The sequence below is a fragment of the Anabas testudineus genome, chromosome 15 (assembly GCF_900324465.2).
Source record: "Anabas testudineus chromosome 15, fAnaTes1.2, whole genome shotgun sequence".
NCBI lineage: Eukaryota > Metazoa > Chordata > Actinopteri > Anabantiformes > Anabantidae > Anabas > Anabas testudineus.
In genome coordinates, this window is record NC_046624.1 from 4,286,087 (window position 1) to 4,312,308 (window position 26,222).

General features: G+C 41.6%; 1 protein-coding gene across 1 annotated transcript; it reads right to left on the minus strand.

The window, feature by feature from the left end:
* Positions 1-1,615: 1,615 nt before the first annotated feature.
* Positions 1,616-24,166, minus strand: hs3st1l1 (heparan sulfate (glucosamine) 3-O-sulfotransferase 1-like1). Its single transcript, XM_026353965.1, has 2 exons — positions 23,867-24,166; positions 1,616-3,063 (listed from the first exon to the last, which is right to left on the minus strand). The coding sequence occupies exon 2, from the start codon at positions 2,876-2,878 to the stop codon at positions 1,961-1,963; it is 918 nt and encodes a 305-aa protein (XP_026209750.1). The 5' UTR covers positions 2,879-3,063; positions 23,867-24,166; the 3' UTR covers positions 1,616-1,960.
* Positions 24,167-26,222: the final 2,056 nt, after the last annotated feature.

Consider the following 26,222-nt stretch of genomic DNA (forward strand, 5'->3'; position numbering starts at 1 on the left):
AATCCCATATAAAACCAAATCCAGCACTGGCTTATACTTCAAGAAGCTAATGCACTCACAGCATGACGCACTGTATAAAAGCTGAACTCCATAAAAGAGTCATATTGTTGCATTTGTTGCAATGATATTAACGTCAGGGGATTTGCTGATAAAAATATCCTCAGCCTTAAACAACCCATTGCTCAACTGCAGCTCCTCGGAGTCCAACATTAGACAGCTACCGCTGCACTATGCAGCTCCCAGTGTTTCTGCAAAACAGCAAACATACTCAGTCAGCTTTGCCTCAAATAAATAAAGGCTGTAAGTGGGAATCTGTTTAGAGTGCGCTTGCAGATTGTAAGCAAAACATGCCCTTTTGTCCTCTCTGCCCACCTGCTTAATAGAAACACTGTGCTGCGCCAGTGTAACACCTTGGGAATGATTGGTAATGTGTGTTTATATGTGTGTGTTGTTGCGGTGGAGCGAGGCCGCTTGTGCTGTAGGACAGTTCGTTCTCTTCTAGATGAGCGACTGGGTGATACATACCAGAGCAGACAGGCATTGGCCAGGGTCACAAGGTAGCTGTCAGGAGGCCTTCACCTGCGTGTGCACCGACAGAGGGGATCCTAGAAAGAGCACGTCTAGACACAGCATCCTCACACCATTCCCTCATGACTGACTCTGGAGTCCAAATCCCCTTCGGGGAAAAGAAGGGAGACGAGTCCCCGAGCAAGATAAGTGATGGAGGATTTAATTTAACCCTGAAGTGTTAATTGTCATTGTGGTGGATGACAACCTCTGTTGTAATGCAACAATTTTGTTGTCATCCAACAGAAACTGTGCACACACAAAGAAATGAACAACCTACATGCCCGATGAACTACAGTATTCATATAAAAATTCAGCATCTTTCTGTATAGCCCACAGCTATACACCGCCCCTTCCATGTTCTGGATATTGATCCAATGTAGCATCAATGACTGTTTGCCTCCTGAGAGTTATAGTGCTTATTCCAGCAGACATTGCGGGGAGATCACATGAATATCAGTTCCCACCGGAGCTGTAGCTTTGGCTGCTGTTTAAAGCCTAATCAATGAAAGAAACATGAGCCGCGTCTATCTGGTGTGTATAGGACACAACAGGATGTTTCTGGGAAAACTGCATTGTAAGTGTGATTCAGGAAAGAGATAATACGGAGAAAAAAAGCCTCCACACGGATACAGTATCATTAGCAAATGATTTCCAGCACTGTTAGCCATATAATTGAATGACTACATTTAACACCTGAGCAAATTGTTGAACAGAACTGTGGCAAAATGCAACTGAAGCTCCCTGGATTCCAGTTTGCTGACTTTAGAGATTTGGCTGATTTAGCTGCAGGCACAGGCTACCTTCAATGTCCAAAGCCATTAGTGATTTCTGTACTACTAAAGCACTGCTCCAGGGTACCCATTTCCTTGCATTAATGTCTACCTTTCACCACAGCAAATCAAAGACTTATTCTAATGCCCCCGCCCATCTTCGTACACTCCTTAAATAACACAGGTTAGAGGGCTTGGGGGCTTTTGATTGCCAGACCAAGCTAGAGAGAGATAGAAACATGGTACATTTGAAAGCAGAACAATTTATTATCAAGAACGAGGATATCAAACAAGAGAGAGGGAAAAAGTTAATCAGTTTCATAAACTTGTTTTCGCTGCAATTTGATCACTTAAATACTGCCAGCACAGACAGAATGACTTATTAAGCTTGGAGAATTTTCCATTTAATCTTATGCCTCTAGTTACAGTTTTTCATATTTTTTGCCTCATCATGTAAATATAACTGCTCTGCAGAAACCAGAGATCACAACAGTAGTTATTAAGGGGCTGTTCAAAGGGGTTCTGAAATGTCTGTAAGTCTGTAAAGTGCTTTATCCCTTTTTGTCCTCAACACAGACAAGGCAGTGGCTCCTTTGAGTTTTATTTGTGATCTGGGTTTCTTATTGCCAGTCAAAGGTGCGTTTCACCAGCCTGAAGAAGGTTCGGTTGTGTTCCTTTAGGTACGAGCGAAGCTGTTGCAGAACGGTGCTGTTAACGGCTGGGTGAGGACGACCCTTTGACTCATGCAGACAGCGCTCTCGACCGTCGCTTCGGATACAGTAAAACCCCTTGGTCTGGTTGAAGTAGAAGTTGGTAGATACTATCCTGGGAGGCAAATTGAGGAAACGCTCCACCTTCTGAAGCTCTGGCAAGGGGTCACGGATCAGGGCATCCCCATCTACGATGTGTATTTGTTCCAGGGGGAAGTGACGTAGCCAGTTACACATGTGAATGTCATACAGGCTCCTCTGAATAGCCTTATATCGAATATTCAGGGCACCGTTGCGCACTAGCAGGTTCTCAATGGCTTGTACCGGCTTGTGGTTTTCCAGGCGGTTGAAGTACACCTGGGTGTAGTCAGAGATGACTCGCTCAGCCGGGTCTCTCAAGATCAGTAGCAGCTTTATGGAGGAGTTCATGGCACAGATTCGTTCAGGGGCAAGGGCTGATGTAAAGTAACCTGGGGTTTTCTCCACTGTGATCTGGTTTGGGTAAGAGTACGGCATCAACTCACGGTACCACTCAAAGCCCTTGGCATAGTTCTCATCCCAGTCAAAGAAGTGCACCTCGGTGGCAGCAACAGCAACCTCAGGATGTATGTCCAGCATCTCTAACAGTGCTCTTGTGCCCCCTTTACGTACCCCAATGATGATGCTGTGTGGGGCTCTTTTATTAGTCCCTGGGGGAGGAGATGAAGGCACATCTCCTGAGACATTGACTGGGCCCACTGTTATGCCAAATCCTACCTGGAGAATCTCAGGTGGGGCTGCATATGTCTGGAGAACCAGAAGTAAGGCTGATGCCAGAAAACAATCCATGGTGATGGACTGAAGAGTGTAGAATGGCAGAGACCGAAGCACGAAAATTAGACAGTGGCTTAGCTGTGGACCAGATCTGAGTCCGTGAGCTCAGTGGTAACAAGACTAGTGGGAAATGCAGTCTTTGTCTTCCACTGAATATGAACGGGAGGAGGAGGAGAAATCATCGGCACTCCACAGCACATCTGTAGGGAAGCACAAAAACAAAAAGAGAAGAAAAGGCTTTCAGATTTCAGGCATATAAAACAGAATGGATGTCTGTATTATAATGAAATGGCACTTTCCTCATTCCCCTCAAAAAGCAATCCAGCCATAAATACAGTCCATGTCTGTTATAAGTGTATCATCTCAAAAGGATAATCTCAATTCATCTTTCTCCGAGTCTCTTTTCATCTCCCCTCTTCCCATCTGCTTTCTCCTCTCACTCTATAAAGTCACTTTCAATTGGTACTGTAATTTCTCCAGCTGAAAAACATTTAGCCAGACAGCTCGTTAGAAAATGTGTCTGAGATATGCAAGTGTAGCTGAGGCCAGAAGACAAGGCCAGAGTGCTTTGTCTTCCTTCAGCAGATCAAAATCCGCGCTGGAATCAATACATATATATGATCCTCCTGGAGCATTGAATTCAAGGCGTTTAGAGAAAAGATTTGAGATTTGGAAACATAAACAGAAAAAGATTTTGCAGGGGATTAGATGAGTTACCCATTTCTAGGTAAATCTGATTCCACCTGCCAAGAAAGATACACAAAAAACCCAATGAAACTTAGCTAACATATGGTGAAAGACTTAGGACATTCAAATTAGACATTATAACTATGATGGAATTTAAATTTATTGTTTTGGCTTTTATCCCACTTCCCATTTGCCTGGTTTTCTTGTATCCAGTATGCACATATGAAATGGTTTGCCTTGACTTAACCAGGAAACAGCATGTTAAAGTGTCCCTGCGCTTTGCAGCAAGAAGCCATCAGTTGAAATACTAATAGGGTATATATTTTTTAATGTCATGGATCTAATTTAAAAAAAAACGTTTTCAGATACCTTCATGAGAAAAACAAGTTGAGAGAGCTGCTGCTCACACTGTACTAGTCAAAACAATCGGGCCAGGCTATGCAAACATCCAGCTTCAACTGCAAAGGTCACGGTAAGGTAATCTGAACAAGCTGAGATATTCCCTCATGGAACGGGCTGCACAAACAGACAGACACACACACACACACACACACATAACTTTTTGTATGGCAGTCATTGTCAGGACACTCATTGACATAATCTACTCAGTTTCAATTTTTAATTCATCACATGCACTGCCTTACCCTAACCCCAACCATCACAACTAACTGCATCACCCTAAACCTTAACCTAGCTACATTACTGTAATAACATCTAAATGAACTTTAAGAGCAAATTTGCATTCTACAGCTCCTTTAAGGACTTTAGTAATTGTAAGTAGTTTATTCTTGGCAGTATTTCAAGGCCAACCTCAACAACAGTACAGTACTATCAGAAAATACACAGTTTGTGTGTTTTGTCCTCGATACAAAGAAAAGCTGATGAAATATCATCTTGTGCGATTTCTCCAAATCCTCAGTGAATAAAACATACTTAGTCATAATTAGTCGTATTAGAAACTATCATTAAATTATGTTTCAAAACGATCATCAATTAGGAGGCAAGCATAAAAATAACCTTGAGGAAATCTGTGCACCTGAGTTGGTTTTAGTGTCCAGCAGTTATTATATTTCAGAAATGCAATTTAATCACAGGAGCTGTCTTTCTAATTAAGCAAAGTACATGCAGATTATAACTACTAGTGTGTGCACAGCACATTTCTACACCAGTGGCCCTTCTCTCACCTTACAGAGTCTTTCATCCATATAAAGGCTGTGACACATGCCCCTGTTTCTCACTACAACGTGCGGCCCGAGTGTAGGACTGGGCCTGTGAGCTGAACACAGGAGAGCCGAACTGCCCTACAGGGCCCGGGGTTGTGCGAGGAGGCACTTATGTGCTGTGACAGGCGCGCCTGCCTGTCAGCGTTTCCTTGGCAGAGAGCTGCCAAGTCCAATGCTAACAGCCAGGCAGCCACACGAGCTTTCTGTCTCATCCAATTCCCCCCACTCCTCTCACAGCACAGCACCACCTGGAAGGAGCCATTGTTTAACATTCCACCGGGTCTTATTGCTTTATTCAGCACTTGATGCATATCTTTCTAGTTTTCATTCGGCACATGGCAGCCACCTATTTGGCAGACTGCTTAACTGAGACTATTTCTACTCAGCACCGTGGAGCCAGTGGAAGGTTACGCAGGTTCGCAGGTTGGCAGAGAGGTATGACCACAGTGAGACCTGGGAGCAGAGCGCAGAGCATGTGGTGTCTCATTGTGAGCACTGCTGCCACACAGGAACAGAGTCTACATTCAAATCCTGGCCCTGGTCACTGTTTTTTTTTTTTCTTTTTTCTGAAGTTTGCATGTTTCGCTTCTGTGTTTTTCCTTCAAGCTTTCTGTAAGAGCGCCATTTTAATCTTCTACAGGTGTGAGCACGGAGGTGTGGTCAGACATGACAGGGTGAAACAAGGTGAAAAGCAGGTGGAAATGTGAGAGACAGATTTGTAAGACTGTTGAGCAGTGCATTATTACTGTGTGTTAGTGGTTGCGGCTGTGCAGAATCCAATATTTCTGCTGCTTGATTTGTTTCAGTACGCAGAGACATATGAATTTAATTACTAAGGATTAGGGTGAGATGACGCATTGACACAATCAAGTATATTAATGATGTAAACACATTAATTTACATGGAATGTATCAACATCCTGGAAAAAATGAATCTTTATCTCAAAAAAACACGTCGTCAAAAGTGTGGGATTCATTAAAGAGACATAATAAAATGGTGCTCTGTACTTTGTAAAGGCAAATTTTTTGTAACTATTTTTAGCATTAACATTTATCTGAGCTTCTGTCTGACTTCAGTCAGACCCAGAATGAGGGGGAAACAGTTTGGGACAGGAAGAAATGATGATGAATGTTGTCATCAGTTAAATAAAGGAGAAGTGAAGTGAATCACAATTTTAGCTCACTCTAATGGAGTTTGATTTATGCGCATTAGCCCTGAAAGGCACACCTACTGCATGCTGCATTTCCACTTGAACTCATGATACAGAGCCTCCCTGCACGCGAAAAGCCGCACTCGCCGACCATTATCAAGGCTTTAACACCTGTCTGGCAGCAGAGCAAAAGTGCTGCGTGCTGCCTGAGCAGAGAGCACAGCCAACAGATCTGCACTATTCATTATATCCCACTGGGCTAAGAGGAAGGCTCCACTGGTTCTCGGCACCACGGGAAACCAGGTTCCCACTAATTAACCCAAACAGCCGCCTCTATACATCTAGAGAACAAACCCTCATTCATACTCAGCAGGGCCCTCTGCCATTAACTGTAATGGGCAGCAGGTATTGTACAGGGCAGCTTTGCTTTTTTTAATAGGTACTCATTAGAGACGTTAGTACAAAATAATTATTACTGCAATAAAGCTTGATTACAAAGGTGGCTTTTGTGCTGTTAAATGGATTGATTTCAAGTGAGCATGTTAAAAGTATTAATCATTCTTCCTATTCTATTTTTTATTGTTACATATTTTAAATCATTCACACGCACAGAGCTATGATGAAAGCTGAAGATTGGTTTGTTTTCAAAATGGCCAAAGCCAAAATAAATGAATGTGTAGTGGAGCCGAGACAAACCTCCTTCTCTCCTGGTTGTTTCTGTTTGTATCTCACAGCATTGTTAGACGATCGCTTGTTAGATGGGCTGACCCTTCCCCTAAAACAAGTATCACTTGGGATCCAGAAACGCACTCACCTTCCTTCTATTTTCTTCTGCACTTTCCCCTTTGCTCCCACTTCTTTCCCTTCAGCCACCCTCTCCAGCAGACCCTCAAAACCAGTACAAATAAAATTCCCACCCACACACATCCAACTGTAGCTCTGAAACTGTACTCCCACATACATGATGGGTTTTAAATTATGGATGCTTTTTGGTTCATAGTGTGATTCCAGGCTCAATTTATTAATTTCCGTGACCACAACTTGAGGCTTTAACTACTCACAGAGGCCTGAGGTGTATGATTCTGTCCTCTGTCTTGAACCTTTTTCATAAATATAATCACTTGCATCATGCAACACTCTCCTTACACTCTCCCAATGCAGTTAAGTTAAGTAATACATGCAGTTTCTGGGGCAAAACAAATCCAGAAAAATCTTTAATTCCCTACCAAGTATCCCAAACACACAAATGCACTTTGCATCAGCATTCAAAGGAGTTTAAAGGGGCAATTTAAACACTGCTGAGCATTTCAGTTCTCTCACACAGCCAGCTTGACTATGATGTGAAGAAATAATGAGAGAGTGGTCCCCATCTTTTTAGATTACTGGTGTATTACAGCCACTTACTGGTGCGTACGTAGGTTGGAGGCTGTGGTAGTTCAGGAACAGAGAGGTGCCACTTTCAATCGTGCAATTGTGAGAATAAGTAATGCTCTTCCTGCTCCAGAAACTTCAACAGGGCTGCCCTTGAGTGAAGCGACCAAAAGTGTGGCATTTAACCTCCAACTGCCTTTTGGAGCCATTTATTGACAAAGGGTGGCAGCTCCTGAAATCATGTGTCTAAAGAGATATTGCTACTGCCTGGCTAGCATTACCCAAAATGCCTCTTCTCAGTACAGCACTTTATATGAACTGTCTACCAATTACAAGAAAGAATATTATCTCCATTTGATAGCGAGGTTAATGTCAACTCATATTGAAATCCAATGTGATACACGCATAAATCATGACAATACGTCATTGCAATGCCACTGGAGGCAGTACCACGGCACTATTCTCCTCTGGAGCCACCTGGTGGATAAGTCACTCAAACTGATTTAAGGTCATTTTAGCACTTCCTCTGTCCACATCATTACTGCCAAGATATCAAGAAACAATATTTCGATATGATGGAACAGAGATGTGTATTTCGATGAAATGATTCTACGGAGGATCATCATGTTGTACAATAATTCTAAAAGTAATATTAGGTTCATTTTCTTTTGAACAAAGACCACTTATTGCTCTAATTCCCTTTCCTGTGCTTGTTTGTTTAACCACTTGTTCACGTCAGCTCTAACTGAACTCATTATGCAGGCCCTCTCATGCCTTTCACTACAGGATCCACAGGGGAGGAGATGAGGCTGTGAAGCCTCAACATGACACGGCCTCCACCCTGAGCTCCTCACTGCAGCACAGCCTAGACTATTATCGATCCCCACTTGACTTCCTGCTTCACCTTGTACAGCTATCATAAAACCCCTACTTCACCCCACCTGTAAGTGGCTTGGTCTTCATTAGTGAAATGTATTAGTTTAATTAGATTGGAATATTTAGGTCCAAATCAACGGCAGCAATTAAACCTTCTGATTTGTTATACACTACAAACAGACTTTCAACCTTCAGTCTGAGACGTCTGAAAAAAAAATCTATGCCAATTTAGCACGGGAGTTATCTAATATTGAGACAGACGGTTCTAGCTGACACAGTGACACTGAAGACGGAGACACATTTCCTTATTTTGAGACGAAATTACACTGCAGCTGTGATGGTAACCAATATTTGGGTATTTCTGGAGCATATGAGTAAGAGAATGACCTAATCCACACCCACATGCCACCACAGGCATTCATTACGGACTTGAAGAGGGTGCAATCTGTCATTTGCTAGTACACCCAGACACATGTGGCCCCAGGCACTAATTACAGTGCTTTAACAGTGGCCGTCCACACACTGAGTTAAATCGTCACAGTATAGACCTTTTCAGCCTTTTCTTTTTTTTTATCTCTTCAGTGTAACGTTATCTCTTCCAATTACCAATCCTTCTGCCCACTGCCATCTGTGCACAAGTACAACATGAGACATCCAACTCAATGAAGGCCTGTCCCTAATAAACAAATGTATGTTTATGTTACACTAGCATGATCTGCATAAAGATCTGCATCAACAAACAACTCATAGCATGATTAGATCATATACAGTAGTATTCCTGATTTTAGGCATTACAAGCGTGAAACAGATCCACAAACTGTCATTTCTTCATAGCAATACCCTCAAATTACCACATCACTGTTCAACTGGCACAGGATTGTTCTGTCTGCGTTACCTCATTGAATTCCCCGGCCTAGTCTTCCTCCAGTTTAGCTTTGACATTTGTCAATGCTCTGAGATTTATTTCAAGCATCAACTGACATTGTCTGGATTCCCAGGAGGCATTTGCGCTGATAAAATAAGCTGACTTGCTCATCGCCCTTGCATGAGCGGAGGCAACCAATCCCGGGGACGCTGACTCACTCAGAGAACTGTTCCACGGTCGGTCAGAAACAACAACAGTGTGTGAGAGGGAATTCAATCAGAGAGTGGCCCGATGATGCTCATTCAGCTTGCCACCTCTGACAAAGCACCTATGCTATCCGCAACAACAGGCTCCTCATCTCCAACGCTAAGATAAAGCTAATTCAGCTCCACCAATTGAGTGCTACTGTAATTCTTATCATGCTTTTCCCATCAACCCTTTACTAGCTCCTACAATGAGTTTGATCTTCTCCGTGTAAAGTAATTGCCACACAGTTCGTCGCAGAGGGAACACTCTGTAATGCCGACTTTCTTCTCTATTCTCGCGATGCGAGCCTTTAGAAAGCCGCCGCTGTTCTCCCATCTCGCAGGCATCCTGCAAACTGCAATATACACATACATTATGGATGAATTACTTCATCAAATAAAAAGCAGGGCATCTTGTAATGAACTGTGAGGATGCTCTTAATCTTTGATGAGGCTGATCTGATGAATAGTTTAATGAGAAAAAAAAAAAAAAAACCATGGGAAGGCCTGCTGGGTGCTGACAAAGATATCACAGCTCTGATGAGCAAAGTGCAGAAAAATGTACAATGTTTAAAGATTTTTATGATTGTGTTGTGTTGTTTATTAAACAGCATCAATCTTGGAGCTCATAAACAACATTAAGTAGCACACTCAGTGTACTCTCACCTTAGCTAAAGCTTGAGCTATGCACTGCGTGAGCTGCACTCTAGCACAAGGCACGTAATACTTTTTAACTAAGGTACATACTCTATACACTACTGACCATTTTCTCCAAGGAGGTCACTTGGTTATCTCCTTATTTCCCCAAGCTGCAGCTGCTGTGTGCAGTTCTACATAACTTGGAAAACCTTTCTCACTTTGGCACAGCAGCATCCTATTGGAAGGTGCACTCTGCAGATCTGCCAGTGCTTTCCTGCCATGACAAATATGTATTCAGCTCTGCAGAACTTGAGGTTTAGTATTTGGACCTTCTGTGATGTTGCGTCGGCTGCCAAGCGCCGAAGTGATTCAACACACGGGCTGCAGTTAGTGAGCTGATAATAATGCGTTCAACTTAAAACCATTTCCCACTGGGGTGTCTGTGTGTTTGCTCGCATCAGCAGTCAAAGCATTATACGGTTAGATGTGTCGGTGCTGGTTGTGGTGTCTACTGCGTACACCAGCGTTCACGTCGCATGCTGAGGTAGAAAAGGCGTCCAGCAAGCTGCAACAACAAATCTATAGTCACTTACTGATATAGGAAAAGTTAGTAGGAGAAAGTCAGCGAGGAGCAATCAGCTGACCTCTAGTGCACATGACTCGACCGTCACATTAGTGCACAGCCTGGATTGGCTTCATTTGCTTGAGCAGTACGTGCATTTGACAAATCAGTGGAGCGTAACTGTGAGACATGCAGATGGGGAATGGAAAGAGAACCAGACAGTGACACTGAATGTCATTTCTGGAATGCCGTTCAGCCACGACCTTGAACCTGGACTTTCACAGTATCACACGACCTCATCTGCATAAGTAATTCAAGTTGTCGCTTCACATGCTGGTCATTGATTGTAACTTAATCAGAGGAGATCGGACTGTGTGGGTTGCAGTGGTTTAGTCATTTACTGTATCAGCTCGGGGGGGGGGGGTTAGACTTGCTAAGACACTCTTTTCATCAACTGTGTCAGCATCACAGCTAATTTATTACAGACAAATTTCACAATTGTTCTTTGTTTTTGGTGTTGATCCACACGCAGGGAAACACAAAGATGTTGTTCTAAGGACTGAAATGTGACATTTCAGTTCTCTTCATTTCAGTGAAAGAAATTACAGCATTAAGAAATACAAGTTTCATACATAGTCATTAGTTAAAAGGAAAGTTTATGATTCATGCAAACGTTTGTTTTTTTAAATTAAACTTAATGTTGACTTGTGGAATATGTGAATTTAATGAGTAGTGGGAAAAATGAGCATTCTGAGTATTTCTCTTTATTAAACTGAAAGGTATCTCTAATATTTCCAATAAAAAAAATCCATCCGTCAACTGATTATTTGTATTTTAGCTCTACAAATAAATCGGTGTTTGTCAAATTGATGGTCGATTGCACACAAACTGTGCTCAGCATCATTTACTGAGCACAGTTGTTGACTGTGCACACTGGCACCTTGGAGGCAAATAAACTCAGTTGCCTGTGAGCTCAACTTTGAGCAACATCCTTGTAATTTCCTACTTGCAGGGCAAACTAGATCATAAGGAAGTGTTTATCTATAATCACCATCTCCAGCTCCATTTCCCCGTGCCAAGTGTCTGCCTCTGAAGCTGGGAGTGCTTCGGAGCTCCGACTGGGCAGAGACGAGGGAGGATGTGAACCGTCATAGCGCCACCCGTCTGTCATACGCTCTATCATTACAATGTTTACAGCATTTGCATTCGCGCTGCTCCGCACCATTGCCTATGTAGCACTGGGCTGCTGGTCGGCCTTACCTCAGTGCAAAATGTCCACTCTGCCTGAGAGGAGATGAAAACTCTCATGCCAGCTGGGCTTTGCATCTGCTTTTAAGTGGAGTTCCCACTGCCAGCGAGGCTCTGTTTACAGACATTTTCAAGGAAGGATAACCACAAGTATTGGCGCTCTGCGTTAGTTTATACTTTCGCCTCTTGTTCTTTCTGGCGAACACAACACAAGCAGCAGTTTAAATGCAGTCCTGTCATACACTTCTTGTGTTCAGCCTGCATAGAGAGGTGGGATTTGCCATCAGTTAAAGTCACCAGAGCATGCACGAACTGAGATGAGGTTTGAGTAAAAAAAAATGAAAAAGTCCTGGTTTTAACTGAATCTAATGCACACGAAAAGGAAAACAGAGGTGAGGTGCATGCGGAGAATTTCAGGCCCATTTAAATAGACGAAGACCTAATGACAATATCGATGCGTGTGCTGCTCTGGGTGTGTGACAGAATCGGGTTAAGAAGATAGAAGGAATAAAACATCATGTCATATCTGCAGGGTGACTTTCACAGCAGAGCAGAGACAAAGCTCGGCTCTGCTGTGATGCTAAACCCACAAGCTAATGTTAGAGCCCTGGTAAAGCTAATGAGTGCTTTACCCTTTTAAAAGTCACCATGGAGCGCTGACTTGAAGCCCAGGCCAGAGATAAATCAACTTCAAGCAAGAGAAAAGTCTTATTGGCACTACATACCAACTCATAGTATGATGACTCCTCACTGTCAATTTCATCTATATGCTCTTGTACTGTTCTTCATGAATAAGTCATCAGCCCCCCCACTATCCCCCTTTGGCTTATTGCTCGTTCCACTGCCTCCATGGTCCTGTAAAACCAACTGAAGTGTTTATGGGAGATAAGAGGCAAAGGAGGTCGCTGGTCCAATAAGTCCCTTTATCACCCCACGTTCTGCAGCATGGGCCGTTTTATAGGGGAATTTGCTGAAGACGAATTCTTAATTAGAGAAGTTTGTAGACCCAGAATCAGAGGCCTAATGGGAGAATATAAAAATAAAAAAAAGGAAATCACAGAAAGGGCATCTGCATGCTTGCTCATTGGCCTGCTTCGTTGCTATTTGTTGTAGCAGCAATGGGAAAACAGCCTTAGTGCGTTCTGAAACAAGGCTTTTAGGAACGGGCTTGTGAGCCTAGTTTGGTGAGGTGTGAATACTCTGTTTGTCTAGACAAGTCGGAGTCCTTTTGAAATTAGTTCAGGTTATTGATTTTCCTGGAGGCTTATCTTTATTAAAGGAGCCTACCTTGTCAATGGAATTACTGGCTCAGCCATTAAGGTGAGCTGATTCTATTTCCCATTATTGTAAATGCTTGCCCAGGAGACTTAAGTGACTTAGATTAATAGGAAATGCAATGTTGTGGCCTGAGCTTATCTTATTAGTCAAAAAGTTTGACAACAATAATATCAAACTTTCATTTCCTGCACTGTTCAAACCAGTGTAGGGCGAAATCTAAAAGGAGGCCTGAAAAAAAGCTGTAATGAATATTCTACTTCATTTAATGTAACTTGTTACCTATTTTGTTCATGACAATATCTACATTTATTTTAATGAATTTTCTAATTAGTCTTGTGAACCTTTTTTGTGACTTACAATCCAGTGACTGGACAGTTTCTCCTTTTTTCCCCCACTCTGCTGTACATAGATGCATGATCATTTCTAAGCTTCTAAAATCTTGTGTCATTTTTTTTTCCAATATCACAAGTGCCACTTTTGACAAATATGAACAGGGTGGAAACTATAGCTCAAATTTTAATTAGCCAACTTGGCAGACATGTTTCACTAGACCAGACCAGAACAGATAATGACTAGGATCCTGTGTTCCCAGTCGCCTGCATATTAACTGAGACAAAAAGGAGAAAATTAATTACACATTTTCCCAGACTGGGGAAGAGGGATCTCATCCTTGATTGCATAATTATCTCAACTCCATAGCAACAATGAGTCAAGACTAGATACATATGAGGTACACTTTTTCCAACAAACTCCTCTTCAGACAGACTGAAATCACTCTACCTCGGAAAGACCATTTGTGCTTCTTTGAGGACTTTCAACATTGTTCTGATTAAAACATGTCAAGAAGTGGCCTAGAAGAAGCAACAACATAACTTAGCAAACAGTGAAACATTTGAGTATCAGCTGAGAAGAGTGATGCAGTCCTCCTCCTCCTCCCTTGCTCATCAACCCCTGCTATAAACCGCAGATTAACCATCTTTCACTTCATTTAGATTGGAGGATTGTTTTGGGGCTCGCCTGATTATATCTTTCTCTAGCACACACCATGCTTCTATTGGTATTTAACAAAGATTAGCTTTAAATTGATGATTAACCTTTGTAATCCTGCGTGCATACTGAAAATGGCTTGCTTGTCTTTACCACAGCCACACAAAAGAGAAGTTGCATTATCGTTCAGGGAAAATTGAGGCTCGGAAAGTAAATGAGGCAGTGTTATCTGCTTGGTGCTTGGCTGGATAACGAAGACAAATCTTTAGACTAGAGAGCCGTCTCATAATGAATCCAAACAGATGATTTTTTTTTTTGTATCCTTAGCGTGCATCTTTTAATAAAACTTCACAGTGACCCTGACAAGCACTCGCCTCCATTATCTTGCAAAGAAGCAGAATTCACTTGTGGGAATGAGTCGCTGCCATTGTTTCGATGGCTGTATTAGGGAGTAATCAGACATTAAATGAGTATTTTCTCCATATTTAACTCCAACTGGGGATGTAATGGTTTAATTTGCTGGGCAATGAGTTTTACCATGTGGAGTGCTCCCTGCATTAAATCACAGTCCAATGCAAATGCATCTGTTGCTCTGGAAGACAGACTGAGTCACAACTCAAAGTGGTTTTCTAGTGACATCACCCATTTGAAAATGAAAAAGCAAAACAGCATGCCAGTGGTTTGGAGTCAGATTTCTTGCATTTGACACAAACGCAGCATTACGTTTCCAAGTTACGTTGAGCAGCTTTTATTGCTTCACTTGTTAAACATCAAGCGTCAAACAAATAAACAAAAATGTTACTTATAATTCAACATTATAAGTAAAACACTAAAAGTCAGACAAGCACATTTTCTTTCAATGACTTTTGTTCTACAGTGGTCTGAAAGTTTGTTTAAATTGAATCTAAAAATAAAAGAATCTTTATAAATGCAGTAAACTAATGATCAATATGTAGCTTATTTATTCATATTAAGAAAATTCAAAAATGTGAATTCATTCCACAAAACTCCAATATGATCATTTTTAGTATAGATCATATTCATGGTTGAGAAGCTGGAATCAGGAAACCTTTGGCATTTTTAATTGGGTCTTATAATCAACTAAAATGTGTTTCTGATTAATTTCCTTACAAATAACTAATCAGGGGCCGATTGTTTCAGCTGTAAAAACATTTCATTTGATTTTGTAGGTATTTATGGCCAAGTCAGGTTTTCTGTCTACCTCAAATAAAGGCAAAAACATGAGCTCACTTTCAGCACTATTGCAGACAATGGCCCAAACCACCTTTCTCTTTTAAATATAATGATGTAATGAGGATGGTATGTTATGCTTTGAAACCTTGGAAGCTCACATCAAATGCCATAGCTAATACCTACAGTGCTCCAGAGTTCTGGAGCAGATCACAACCCACACCCTGTAATCCTTTTGCAGTTTATTAAGGGGATATGATGTAAAGAGGAATCCCTGTGATGAAAACTCATTCTGAAGGTGAGGGACGCATTCTGTCCATTTTTCACTGGACTGAAGTAGCCTCGAGTTATCCCATTTACTGGACCTGGAAGTTTTTTTTCTTTTTTTATCACACATGCACTCCTCAAACAAACAAAGACCTGATGAAACATGATAATATGAAAAAAACTATAAATTCTATCCTCATGCCTGTACAACACAACTGTGGACAAATCTGTTTCTGATATTTAAATATGAACAAATGTGTAGTGGAATATCTACACATAAAATGAACACATGCTTTTCATCTGCATGCCATGAAATATTTACTTTAGACTAAACTACTAACAACCAACTGGGTTAATTTACAGTCATACATGAATATTGAAAAAACAAATAGGAACAAGATGCAATGCGAATGAATCACATATGTCGTTAATATACTAAGGAACTAACAGAAAAAAACAAGCTTTGCACATCTTATTTCCAAATCATATTAGGCTGCATATCAGTTACTGTGATTTGATAGAATTCCATTTATGAGATAATGTGGCTTTTTGCTTAGATGATAAAAACTAAAAGGGACAGAAAATGAAAATAATCATCATTATCCTCTTACACCCAAATTATCACTGTTCATTCTTAATAACTGATCAAACAATAAACACTTAATGATAAACATGCTGAACATCTGCTATACACATATGGTAGATTTGTGGAAACAACAAATGATGCAATTACAAGATTAGTGTTTGTGAACAAATATGAAGTGAAATGGAAAAATCTGGACACCGATGCATTTAAAAGTTAATCTCAATATACCCAATATCTGAATGAGCTTTAAAGTGATTCAGTTGCAGTATTTAGTGGTAGCGTCAAAAGATTTATGCTAATTAGATTTTTATATCCCCAGAGATGATGCATAGTCACAAACAGTTTAGGGCTGTGACAAGCTGTGGCTATAGGTATAAATAATCAGTATCAACAACAGGATACGCATCTTGATTTACTTGCTTCTACATGAAAAGCTTGCAGGATGGAGTAGTTTTCCACCCTGAGTAATGTCTGCAGGTGTTCACCTCAGGCTGCATACAGCCTTGACAGCCTCCACCAACACGTCAAGCCAGGTTCTAGCCGGAGAGGAAAAACTCCAGTGGAAAATATGTGGAGTTAGAAGCAGAGCATTATATTGAGTTTGCAACTAACAGTCATTTTTTAAATGCTTAGTCAATCCAGTGATTATTTTTCCGAATAAATATGTATTAGTGTAGTGTTTGTACTGTCAGATAACACTAAAAAAAATCTATCTGCTCAAGGTGAGATCTTCAAATAGCTTTTTGTCCGAGCAATAGTACAACACCTTGAAATATTTATCATTATATACCAAAAAAATCTGAAAATCATCACATCACACTGACATTTTTCTTGTAACATTCCTTATTGATGACCAGAATATTATATTCAGTCGATCAACTACTCCTGTTTCAAAATGTTTGCTCTGTTGTACATATTGTATACACATACAATATGCACCATATTGTACAAAACAAAGGTTCTGTAAATTGTATTAGAATTCAGTGTCAGCTCCGTAAGCATTGAAAATAACCACTGACTGTTTCAGGTTTCCAAAATTATCAGTCTCCATCATTGTTGGCGAAAAAAATTCTTACAGTCAAGAAATTAAACTAATATTTGTGTCATCTCATTATTAGATATACTTATTGCTAGATTGATTATAAGAAGGTTTCTCATCCACAAATATAAAAGATGTAGGAATATTGGTATTAAAGGTGGCAGGGGTGCTGGAGTCAATCTCAGTTGTCATTGGGAAAGAGAAGGGGTTCACCCTGGACAACTCACCAGTCTAGAGAGAGATAAACATTCACACTTACAAATTCTGGTCATTTATAGTCATCATTTAACCTGTTATTGAACAAGAAAGCTAGAATATCTGGGGAAAATATGTAAACTACAGACAGGAGGTGTCAAGCCAGATGAGAACCCCAGTCCTTCAAGCTATGAGGCGACAGTACTGTCACACAACACCCTGTAGAAATATTAGCTTTTATTAGAAGAAAAGAAAAAAAGGCTACTTCTATAAAATACACAGTAATTTAAATCATGGTATTGACCATAGTTCAGTGAACAGGCTCTGACTGTCTCTGTTTTGATAAGGGTACAGTATGACATAGTTTTAGTTGAACTACATACACCACTACACTGTGTTGTGCTTCTGCTCGTTCTTTGTGCAACTCTGCCGAGAGCTGCTGAATCACTTCCAGAAAAGCAAAACTGCTTTAGCATAGCTCAAGACATAACAAGGGATGAATGTTCTGTGATGCTCACAGAGTTTCTGGAAATGCGGAGCGTGGAAAGATTCACTACTTTTGTTCTCTTGAAGTAAGGTGACACCGGGTTGCAGGAACGAGGCGGTGAGCAGCAACACCCTCTTTGTAACAGAAAGCAACAGCTTTTAGTATGTGAACTGTGGTCACTAACGATGTAACCTAAGTGCTAAGCTACCAATTAATTGGAATTATTTACTTATTTTGTAAATGCACCACATTGCATGCTATTAATTATTTTCTTAATTAATTATTTTCTTTTTGTTTACTATTTAAATGTGACACTTGGAGCTGGAACAATGTTTCGCAGGAGCTGTGTTCCCCTTCGAGGGTGGCAAAAAGGGAAGTGGGCATCTCATTCAGCACCATGGACAGCACCAAGCACAGCATCAAGAAGCCGTTGAACCCTTTCTAAGTGTCATTAATGAAGGTCACTTAGCTTTCTCTGACAACTAGTGTGAATGCTTAATTTAAACTTACTTGTAAAAGACCTGTTGAGCTTTTGGTAATCATTTTCCTACATCAACAACAGCTTAGCTCTGCGAGAACTGAAGGCCAGTGCAACGTCATTATGTTCATCTCCTCTGTGTTTAACTTGGAAATTAAAGCACAGATTGCCTGCACTGCCTTTGTTGGGCATCTCATCTACAAACAATAAACCTAAATCATTGTCTCTAACTAATTTTAAAATTTATACAAACCCTGATATTCTCCTTTAGAACAAATGTCAAATGTTGCTCTCGGTGGTGGCAAGAGCAGGAGCCAAGAGGCCGACAACGCTTGACATTTTGTTCTCATGAGTATTCATTTGCTCATGTAAAATTACTACCAGTGATGTGTAAAGAAAAGGAACAAGACAAAGGAAGGAAAAAACTGCTTCAGCTACGTTGCAAAGTATTGTTGAATGAACATTCAACGCTTATAGTTCTTTTCCAAATGGCTGTCAGTGTTTGATCTATTTTTTAAAGGGAATTCAACAATATCTCAACAATCTGACCCCTTTTGATATGCAACACATTCAGAAAATCAGCACGTCCCTCTTCCGCTCCCTGATTATCTTAAAACATCTAAATGAATAGAGCTCGCTGCTGGGAAATCATTTCATTGAATTGTTACTCTAGTTGCTTCAAACATTCAGGCCAGCTGACAGACGAGGAACATATTTCACCAACAGATATCTCACATCACTATCTGTTACTTTCCCTTCCTCAGCCTCACAAAACCGCACACACCCACACAAAAAGAAATTGATACATATGGTGGAGCAGAAGCATCTGAATCAAAACAAATCTCACTCCACATGACGGGGTCGTGATCTCTCCGAAGCGAGAGATACCATTAATCTGACAAATACGACAAGACATGGGTGGGATATATATAAATATATATTTTAAAAAAAAGGCTGTACAACACCAACACCAATAATAAGAGACGTGGTGCCTACTCATCTGAGGCAGGCAGAGAACAAAGGTAATGAATAAATAAACTTAGCCCATCATCAAGTGGAATGACAAATCTACTTCATAATGCTTGGCAGTGACAGCGGCGTCAGGCTTTCTTGAACCTCTTGATTAAAAAAAAAAGTGGCCTGTGAAATGTGTTCACTAGAAGGTGTCGCCACCCTCTGCTGTCTCCTCTTTCACCTGCTCTTAGCGTCACCTATTATTTCAGATCGGCAGAAAATTAAGCAGGAAAAAAGCCAGCTCTTTGATTCTGTCATCGCATCCTATGTGTTTTTAACGAGGCTCACCCGAAGGCCGAGTTCAGGCTCCGAGGCCTTTGATGATGAAGACGCGGCTCCAGAGTGCCTGGCAATGACAGCCTCAGTGCTGCTTTTTAATATTATGCTGTTGCTACACATGGTGCATATCAGCCCCTGAGAGATACAACATATGGACCAAGGTGGATCTTTGCACCAGATAGCAGCCGGCTGCAAACTCATGAATTATGGAATTTGGCACAAATATGCAAATCTGGGCATTAGCCTAGTTATGCCCCTGTACTGTAAGTTACAGTGACTTATCTAATATGTATGAACCATGGATGGAAGTGAAGAGGTCCTGGCAGCCTGCTTTACGGCACTCTCAGTGGTTCACTTTCACATCATGAAAGGGCCTGAATAGCAGGGGAGGTAGCTCCAAAATACTGGCTTTCTGCTGCTCTCTATCTCCAAAGACTTAGAAGAATTAGAGCTTGCTTGCACGCTCAATTGCCAAGCTACTTAAAATAACAATGGCTTCCACAGGATTTGGAAGCCTGGAAGATACGTAGGGAATAAGCATGAAGTTGTTGCTAATCCTCTAATTTCCCCCCACAAGGCTGATATGAAATGCTAGTCTGATCAGTAATCAACCCACGGGGGGATGACACAGGGGATCATCACTTGAGCAAGCACTAGGCAAACAGTGGAGAGGAAAAACTCCCCCTGGGGGAAGAAACCTCCAGCAGAACCAGGCTCAAGTTAAACGGCCATCTGCCTCGACCGGATGGGGAGCAGGAAACAGCTATACAAACAAAACAATAATACAAACAACTACCACATCGGTAGATCCAACTCTACAGGCACACACAAAAAATCCTCCTCTGTATGACATTGCTATCACAATGCCGGATGAGTGATTGTACTCATCTGACCTAATCACAGTGATGCAAATATCCTGAATCAAATAGCTAGCACGGCTGAGAATCCACGGGGTCAAACAGCTCAGTTTTGAAATCACGCACATGTGCACCTCGGGCCAAGAGCGTTACGAGTAAGTCCCGCAGCTCTGAGATGAACAGAGTGATCATTAGCTCAGATCAACGTCATTCACCAAGCACATGACGGCTGACAACTTCTATTTAACCGGGTGCACATGAAATAATGTTACCTGAACCCTTGGGAATTCATCTGCTATGGTAACAAGAGGAAGCCACTCTTTGACTCCATCCATAGAAGTCAGCCGGTTTAATCCAGACAATACGTAGTGTGATTTAGTCGTAAAACTTGAATCCATCCCTGGTTGTGTGAGTGAATAACAGCTATAATGATATTGCAGATTTACAGTGGTGAACTTTTAGACATAACTATGAAAAGTTCTCCCTTTCTCCCTTTTAACAAGCACATATGACATTGGTTATATATATGTAATTTAAGAAATAGGATTTTTTTACAACAATCAAATCAAACCAGCAATTTGCGATGACTCATTGTGCTCCAGAAAGTGAAAGTAAGCGAGCCAGTCTCATTGGCCACAGTTAGAAAGGTAGAAGCCAGTTCACCTAACTTGCTGACATCACCACTGATTCCCCACATTCTGTGCTGGGTTTGTCCAAAATAAGAGAAAGAAAATCAGCTAGCTTTAATCAGCTGGGTCCAAAATGAACGACTCAGTATTCTCTACTTGGGCCCAGACTGAGTTTCCATTGGCACATGCTGGCTCCTGCATAGAGTCATTACTGCACACTGACAGAGGCAGACGTGGTCGGCCGTTTCCCTCTTGCTCTGCTTTTATAAACGAAATAACTGTCAGTCACATAAATTAAATCACTTCAACTCAAAATTGGGTTTAAAAAATGTTTAGCTTGCTTTAATTAGTTCAGGTGGTGAATGACTGACATGTTTTTCCCTCGGGGCTTGCCGTAGCTATGTGTGCAGGCTGCCGAGACCGTTCAAACCTGTTCACAGCAAATAAGAAGTGCTGTGACCTCAGCATCCCGGTATAACTAGCAAACAAAGTCACAGAGTAAGGCAAAAAAAAGGGAAATTTTCCACAGGTCAGAGTAAGAAACATCGGCCCTCTGTTTTAATGGCTACCCACAAAGATACTGAACCAATCATATTACAGTACCATGAATTTTACAACGCCCCTGGAGAGCACTAATGTGCACTATCACTGCAGAAAATGGCGGTTGAAAAAAGCCTTTCTTCATCATTCTTTAAACATTTCTTCTTTTTTAGTAATTGCTTGTTTGGCCAAATAAACACAGCAATAATTTCCAATTTATTTAGAAAAGAATATTTGAGTGTTAGTTTGGTTTTAATATAGCAAATAAAGAAAAGAGATTGTATCATGCAGCTTGTATGGCAGGAATCACTCAATCCTTTTTTTTTTTAAATCTCCTAATAAAGGAGAATCCACCAAAACCCCTCAACCACAAAAAGTGGAAGAACTCTGGAGTTCATTTCCATTTTTAACAGCTACGCCTGTGTGCCACAGCGAATACTGTTCATCCTTTAATTCAACAAACATAACCTCATCAAATATTAATTACGTTCGCTTGTTATTTTCTATTGTTCTTGATTAGGAGACGTTGAGGAAAGGAAAACACACTTTGGTTTTGTTGTTCTTCTCATCCACCCCCTCTCTGCTCAAGTGAAGCCAACTGAATCAACTCCACCACCACCCCCCCCCCCCCCCCCCCCCCTCCACCCCACCCATCCAAAATAAAGACATAATAACAGGAAAGTGTACACAAGCAGCTGTTTCTTTCCCCTACCTCCTGCCCACATGAAACGCTCTTCATATTATGTCGTAACATCCACCGGTGCTGTATATCTGTCCCGGACATACATCACCGAGACACCTTGACTTTTCTTTGGGGGATTTAGAAATCATAACACCTCCCCGGACCGCCATCATGTTTACAACCACACTCATGAACACTCGCTGTCGAGAAAATCCCACAGACCGTCCACTCTGCCGCCTTCTCTTTTACTTCGCCGTTACTTACAGTCCACGTTAGGTTCAAACATACTGGAAGTGAAAGCCGCCGTTTGGCTGCAGATGAACACACAGATGCTCCGTTCATGGTCATTAGTCGGCTATGAAAATAATGAGGGCAACGCCGCTTCATGTTGACCTTTAGCCCTTTGTTGTCAGTCTGTATCCCATTTTAGACCTATATAGTCATCGTTACCAGTGTATTCCTTGAAATACTTCTTTCTTTTAGTTCATTTATTTAGCCAGATTAGATTTTTGATAACTTGTGCACACAGAAAAGGGGATTTACTCAAGGTACTATGACCTACACTAAAACCTGCTGTATGCCTGATTAAATCTCTCTCTGTCAGGAGTGTTGCCTGTTACTAAAGCCTGTATAAATGGATATTATACCCGTTTTTAGCCGCGGGACAGGACACGACTGCTGCTACAGCAGCAAAACTGTATTTTCTATTTGAATTTTATCTGTGAACTTATCCCAGTGAAACACCTGCTTTTGCTTAAGAGAAAACCTGCAGCTCCAAGCAACCCAGCTCAGCCAAGCCAACACCCACATGCTCATAATTAAAGGTGAGTTGCACAACCTGTGGCAATTTGCATCCCGTGACGTTAACGCATGGCTGCTGGAGTTTCACTAGGTGCCTCTGATACCAGATATAGGAGAGGTGATGCTGAGGGGAAAACAAAGCTACATCAAGGCTGCACTTCGCCAAGTACAAGAGGGTGGTAATTATCATTAGTTCCTCTTGTCTGAGGAAGTCTGTGCTGCGATTTGATCATAGGCTTTCACACACTCAACATACAGTAGCATGGGAGATATTCCAGCTGTTATCCAATAGCTCTCAGCACTACTAGTTGAACTTCAATGAATGACTGTTTAGACACGCCAACTTTCTACATTTCACTCAAAACTTTTAAGGCCATCAAAAGTATTAATATGAAGCTGGTTTTATATGTCCCAAATTCTACAGGCTCTACAGAACAGTGTGCTCCTGGGAGCTTATAAAGCTCATATGTTAGATGAAGCATTTTAATTAGTTTGATCAATACTCTATTACAGAGGATTTAAATGTGAACTGCAGGGAAGAGACAAGGCACTCATTTCACATGAATGAATGGTCATGTTTCAAAATGTCACAGACTTATCTTGCTGCGAGGCCATGCCGGATTAATTCAAGCTTAATAATTGATCAATTAATCGCCCGTGAATTCAAAAGCATAAAACATCCTTGTTTCATACGCTGAAGATTCAAGTACTGCACAAAAGCGCGTGTGTGTGTGAGAGAGAGAGAGAGAGAGAGCCGAGGAGCCGTCAATGAGCTGTGTATTTCACAGAGCCAAAGTGCAAGAAATCTTTGGAGGAAATCTGGTTACCTTCCGTGAGGGGCTCCGGTGGGGATCTCAGCGCGCCTCTTGGGTTTGGGCAGATCTCAGGAGCGGCGGGTGACGACGATGCTGAACCGCGGAGCGCACTTTTGCGCACGGCCGCTCCACAGAGAAGAAAAGCGTCCGCCTCTCCCCTCCGACAGTCTCATCACTGATTCATTGGAAAGCAGACACCGGAGAGGAACGGAGTCCTTGTTCATTCAAAGTGGATAACTCGACTCCGTCTCCGGCGCACGCAGACGAGCCTGTGTAGAGAAACGCGAGAAGAGTTGTGCCCAAGCCGCTGCTTTGCGTGGCAGACTGACTGAGGGGAGCGGGGAGGAGCCGTCTGCCGTCAGATGATCAGGGCAAGGTGCTCTCTGCTCTGCAATCCTCAGCCCTAGCAGAGATGCAGTCCAGGTTTTAACACAAAAATCCCCATCAAATGTTCTACTTACACCGTCACTCATGCCTCTGTGGGTTTATTAAGAGCTCTGTGCCCGCTGATAATTCTAAATGACTTCAAATGAATGCAAAATGTGGCAACCTACAGTATTAGGTAATATATTGAAGTCATTTACTACATGTTAATATCACAGAGACAAATCAGACATAACTGCTGAGCAATTTCAAGTCCAAACACTGTACAAAAAGCAAGATATTATCATACCACTACAAGTAAATATGGAAATCACATAAAACACTGGTACCATAGGACGGGACACGTGCATTACATAGATTTTACAAATAAAGATCAGTTAACACATCGTAAACTGAGACAACCCTGCTTATGTCAGTCATCAGGAGTGTCAGTCAGTCAGTCAGTCAGTCTACTTAAAGTCTGCATTACATTACACTCATAGAGTTTAACACATTCTAGAGACTAACGTTCAAGTTATAATAGACAGGAAGTAGTTTATTGGAAAAAAACTCCTAAAGCTTAGCTGTCACAGAAAGAAGGATAGTTCAGATTTCAATACCGGGTGGAGGCAGGCCATTCCGACCCTTGAGGGACACTATCCCTGCCTTTTCCACCACTCACTGACTATTTCAGCTTCTGATTGACTGAACACACCTGATCCAGGTAATCAGCGCTGGATAGGACCAGGTTTGCTCACCTCTGACATAGGGATTCAAATACAACACCAGGAGCAGGTTTGCCCAGCGCTTGATATAGAGATAAGATAAGAATGTCTTTGGGATAAGATTCTAAGATTCATGTGATAAAATGTGATAAATAGTTATATTAATAAAAAATAAACAGGAAACAAAATAAGTTCAGCCTCAGTTTCCTTCTGCAGGCCTCACTAATTAGTGAGGATAGTGTGAAGTGGGAGTCTGTTTTGAAAAAGGGATGGTTGTACACAGCCTCACAATATGACACTGCTAAGGTGTGTGTGGATGGAGGTCGTGAAATTATCCAACCCTCTGACAAGCAGTTCTAGCACCTTAACGATATCAGTTCAGTCCAACTAAAAAGCTTAGCGGATGGTTGAACAATGTTCGATATCCCTCCTTCCCACACAGCTTTCCACTTATGAAGTCTAGTTTGGTGTGTACAATTGACTGCAGCACCTTCAGTGCCTTCCAGTAAACACGGCTATTCTTGTATTTAGAAAATGATCTTGTCGTGCTGCTGCGCAGGTTTTTTCACCGCTTCATGAAGTGCGGCCATTCCGGCACTGCCCAGCCCGGCACCTTGTGACTGTAACGGTGTGAGCATGTGATTAACATCGTTCATTGAGTCCTCGTCAACTGCGATGAGAATAATGAACCCGGAAGACACCACTCCCATCAGGACACAAATGTGTCAGATGCCAGTGAACACTGTAACTTTGCATTGACCTGGAATGACCCTTCTCTCAATGAAGTATGTGTGAAATACATCCCCCACACCTTCACACGTCTGCATTCATTCCTGTCCTCAACTCATTTATATGTCATGTAGTATAGCTGTGTTGCATGAGAATGAGTTTACTGTATAAGTGTGAGCCCAGCACAGTATAAGCCAGTGTCGAGGTGGCATTCTTTGCCCGTTACACATATCACCTCGTGTTATGCTTGTCTCAAAATATATTGATTGTTTTCCTGCATCTAATGAAAAGGGAGTTTTTAACTCTGTAGTAGACCCACACTCATTAACATAAGAGCATTAGCGGCTCTTTCATCCCCTCTCCCTGTGTTTCACACCTGTTCAAGTTTGTAAGTCTAAAAACAGACTCATCACCTCACAGGTGGGACATCACGTCTGAAAAAGACAAAGCTCTGTTACAATGAAGGGGTCAGATGTGCCTGGGAGCTACATGTGAATCCAAAATCCCCATTCATAATGGAAGTGTGTGTCTAACATCCCCCATTGACTGTA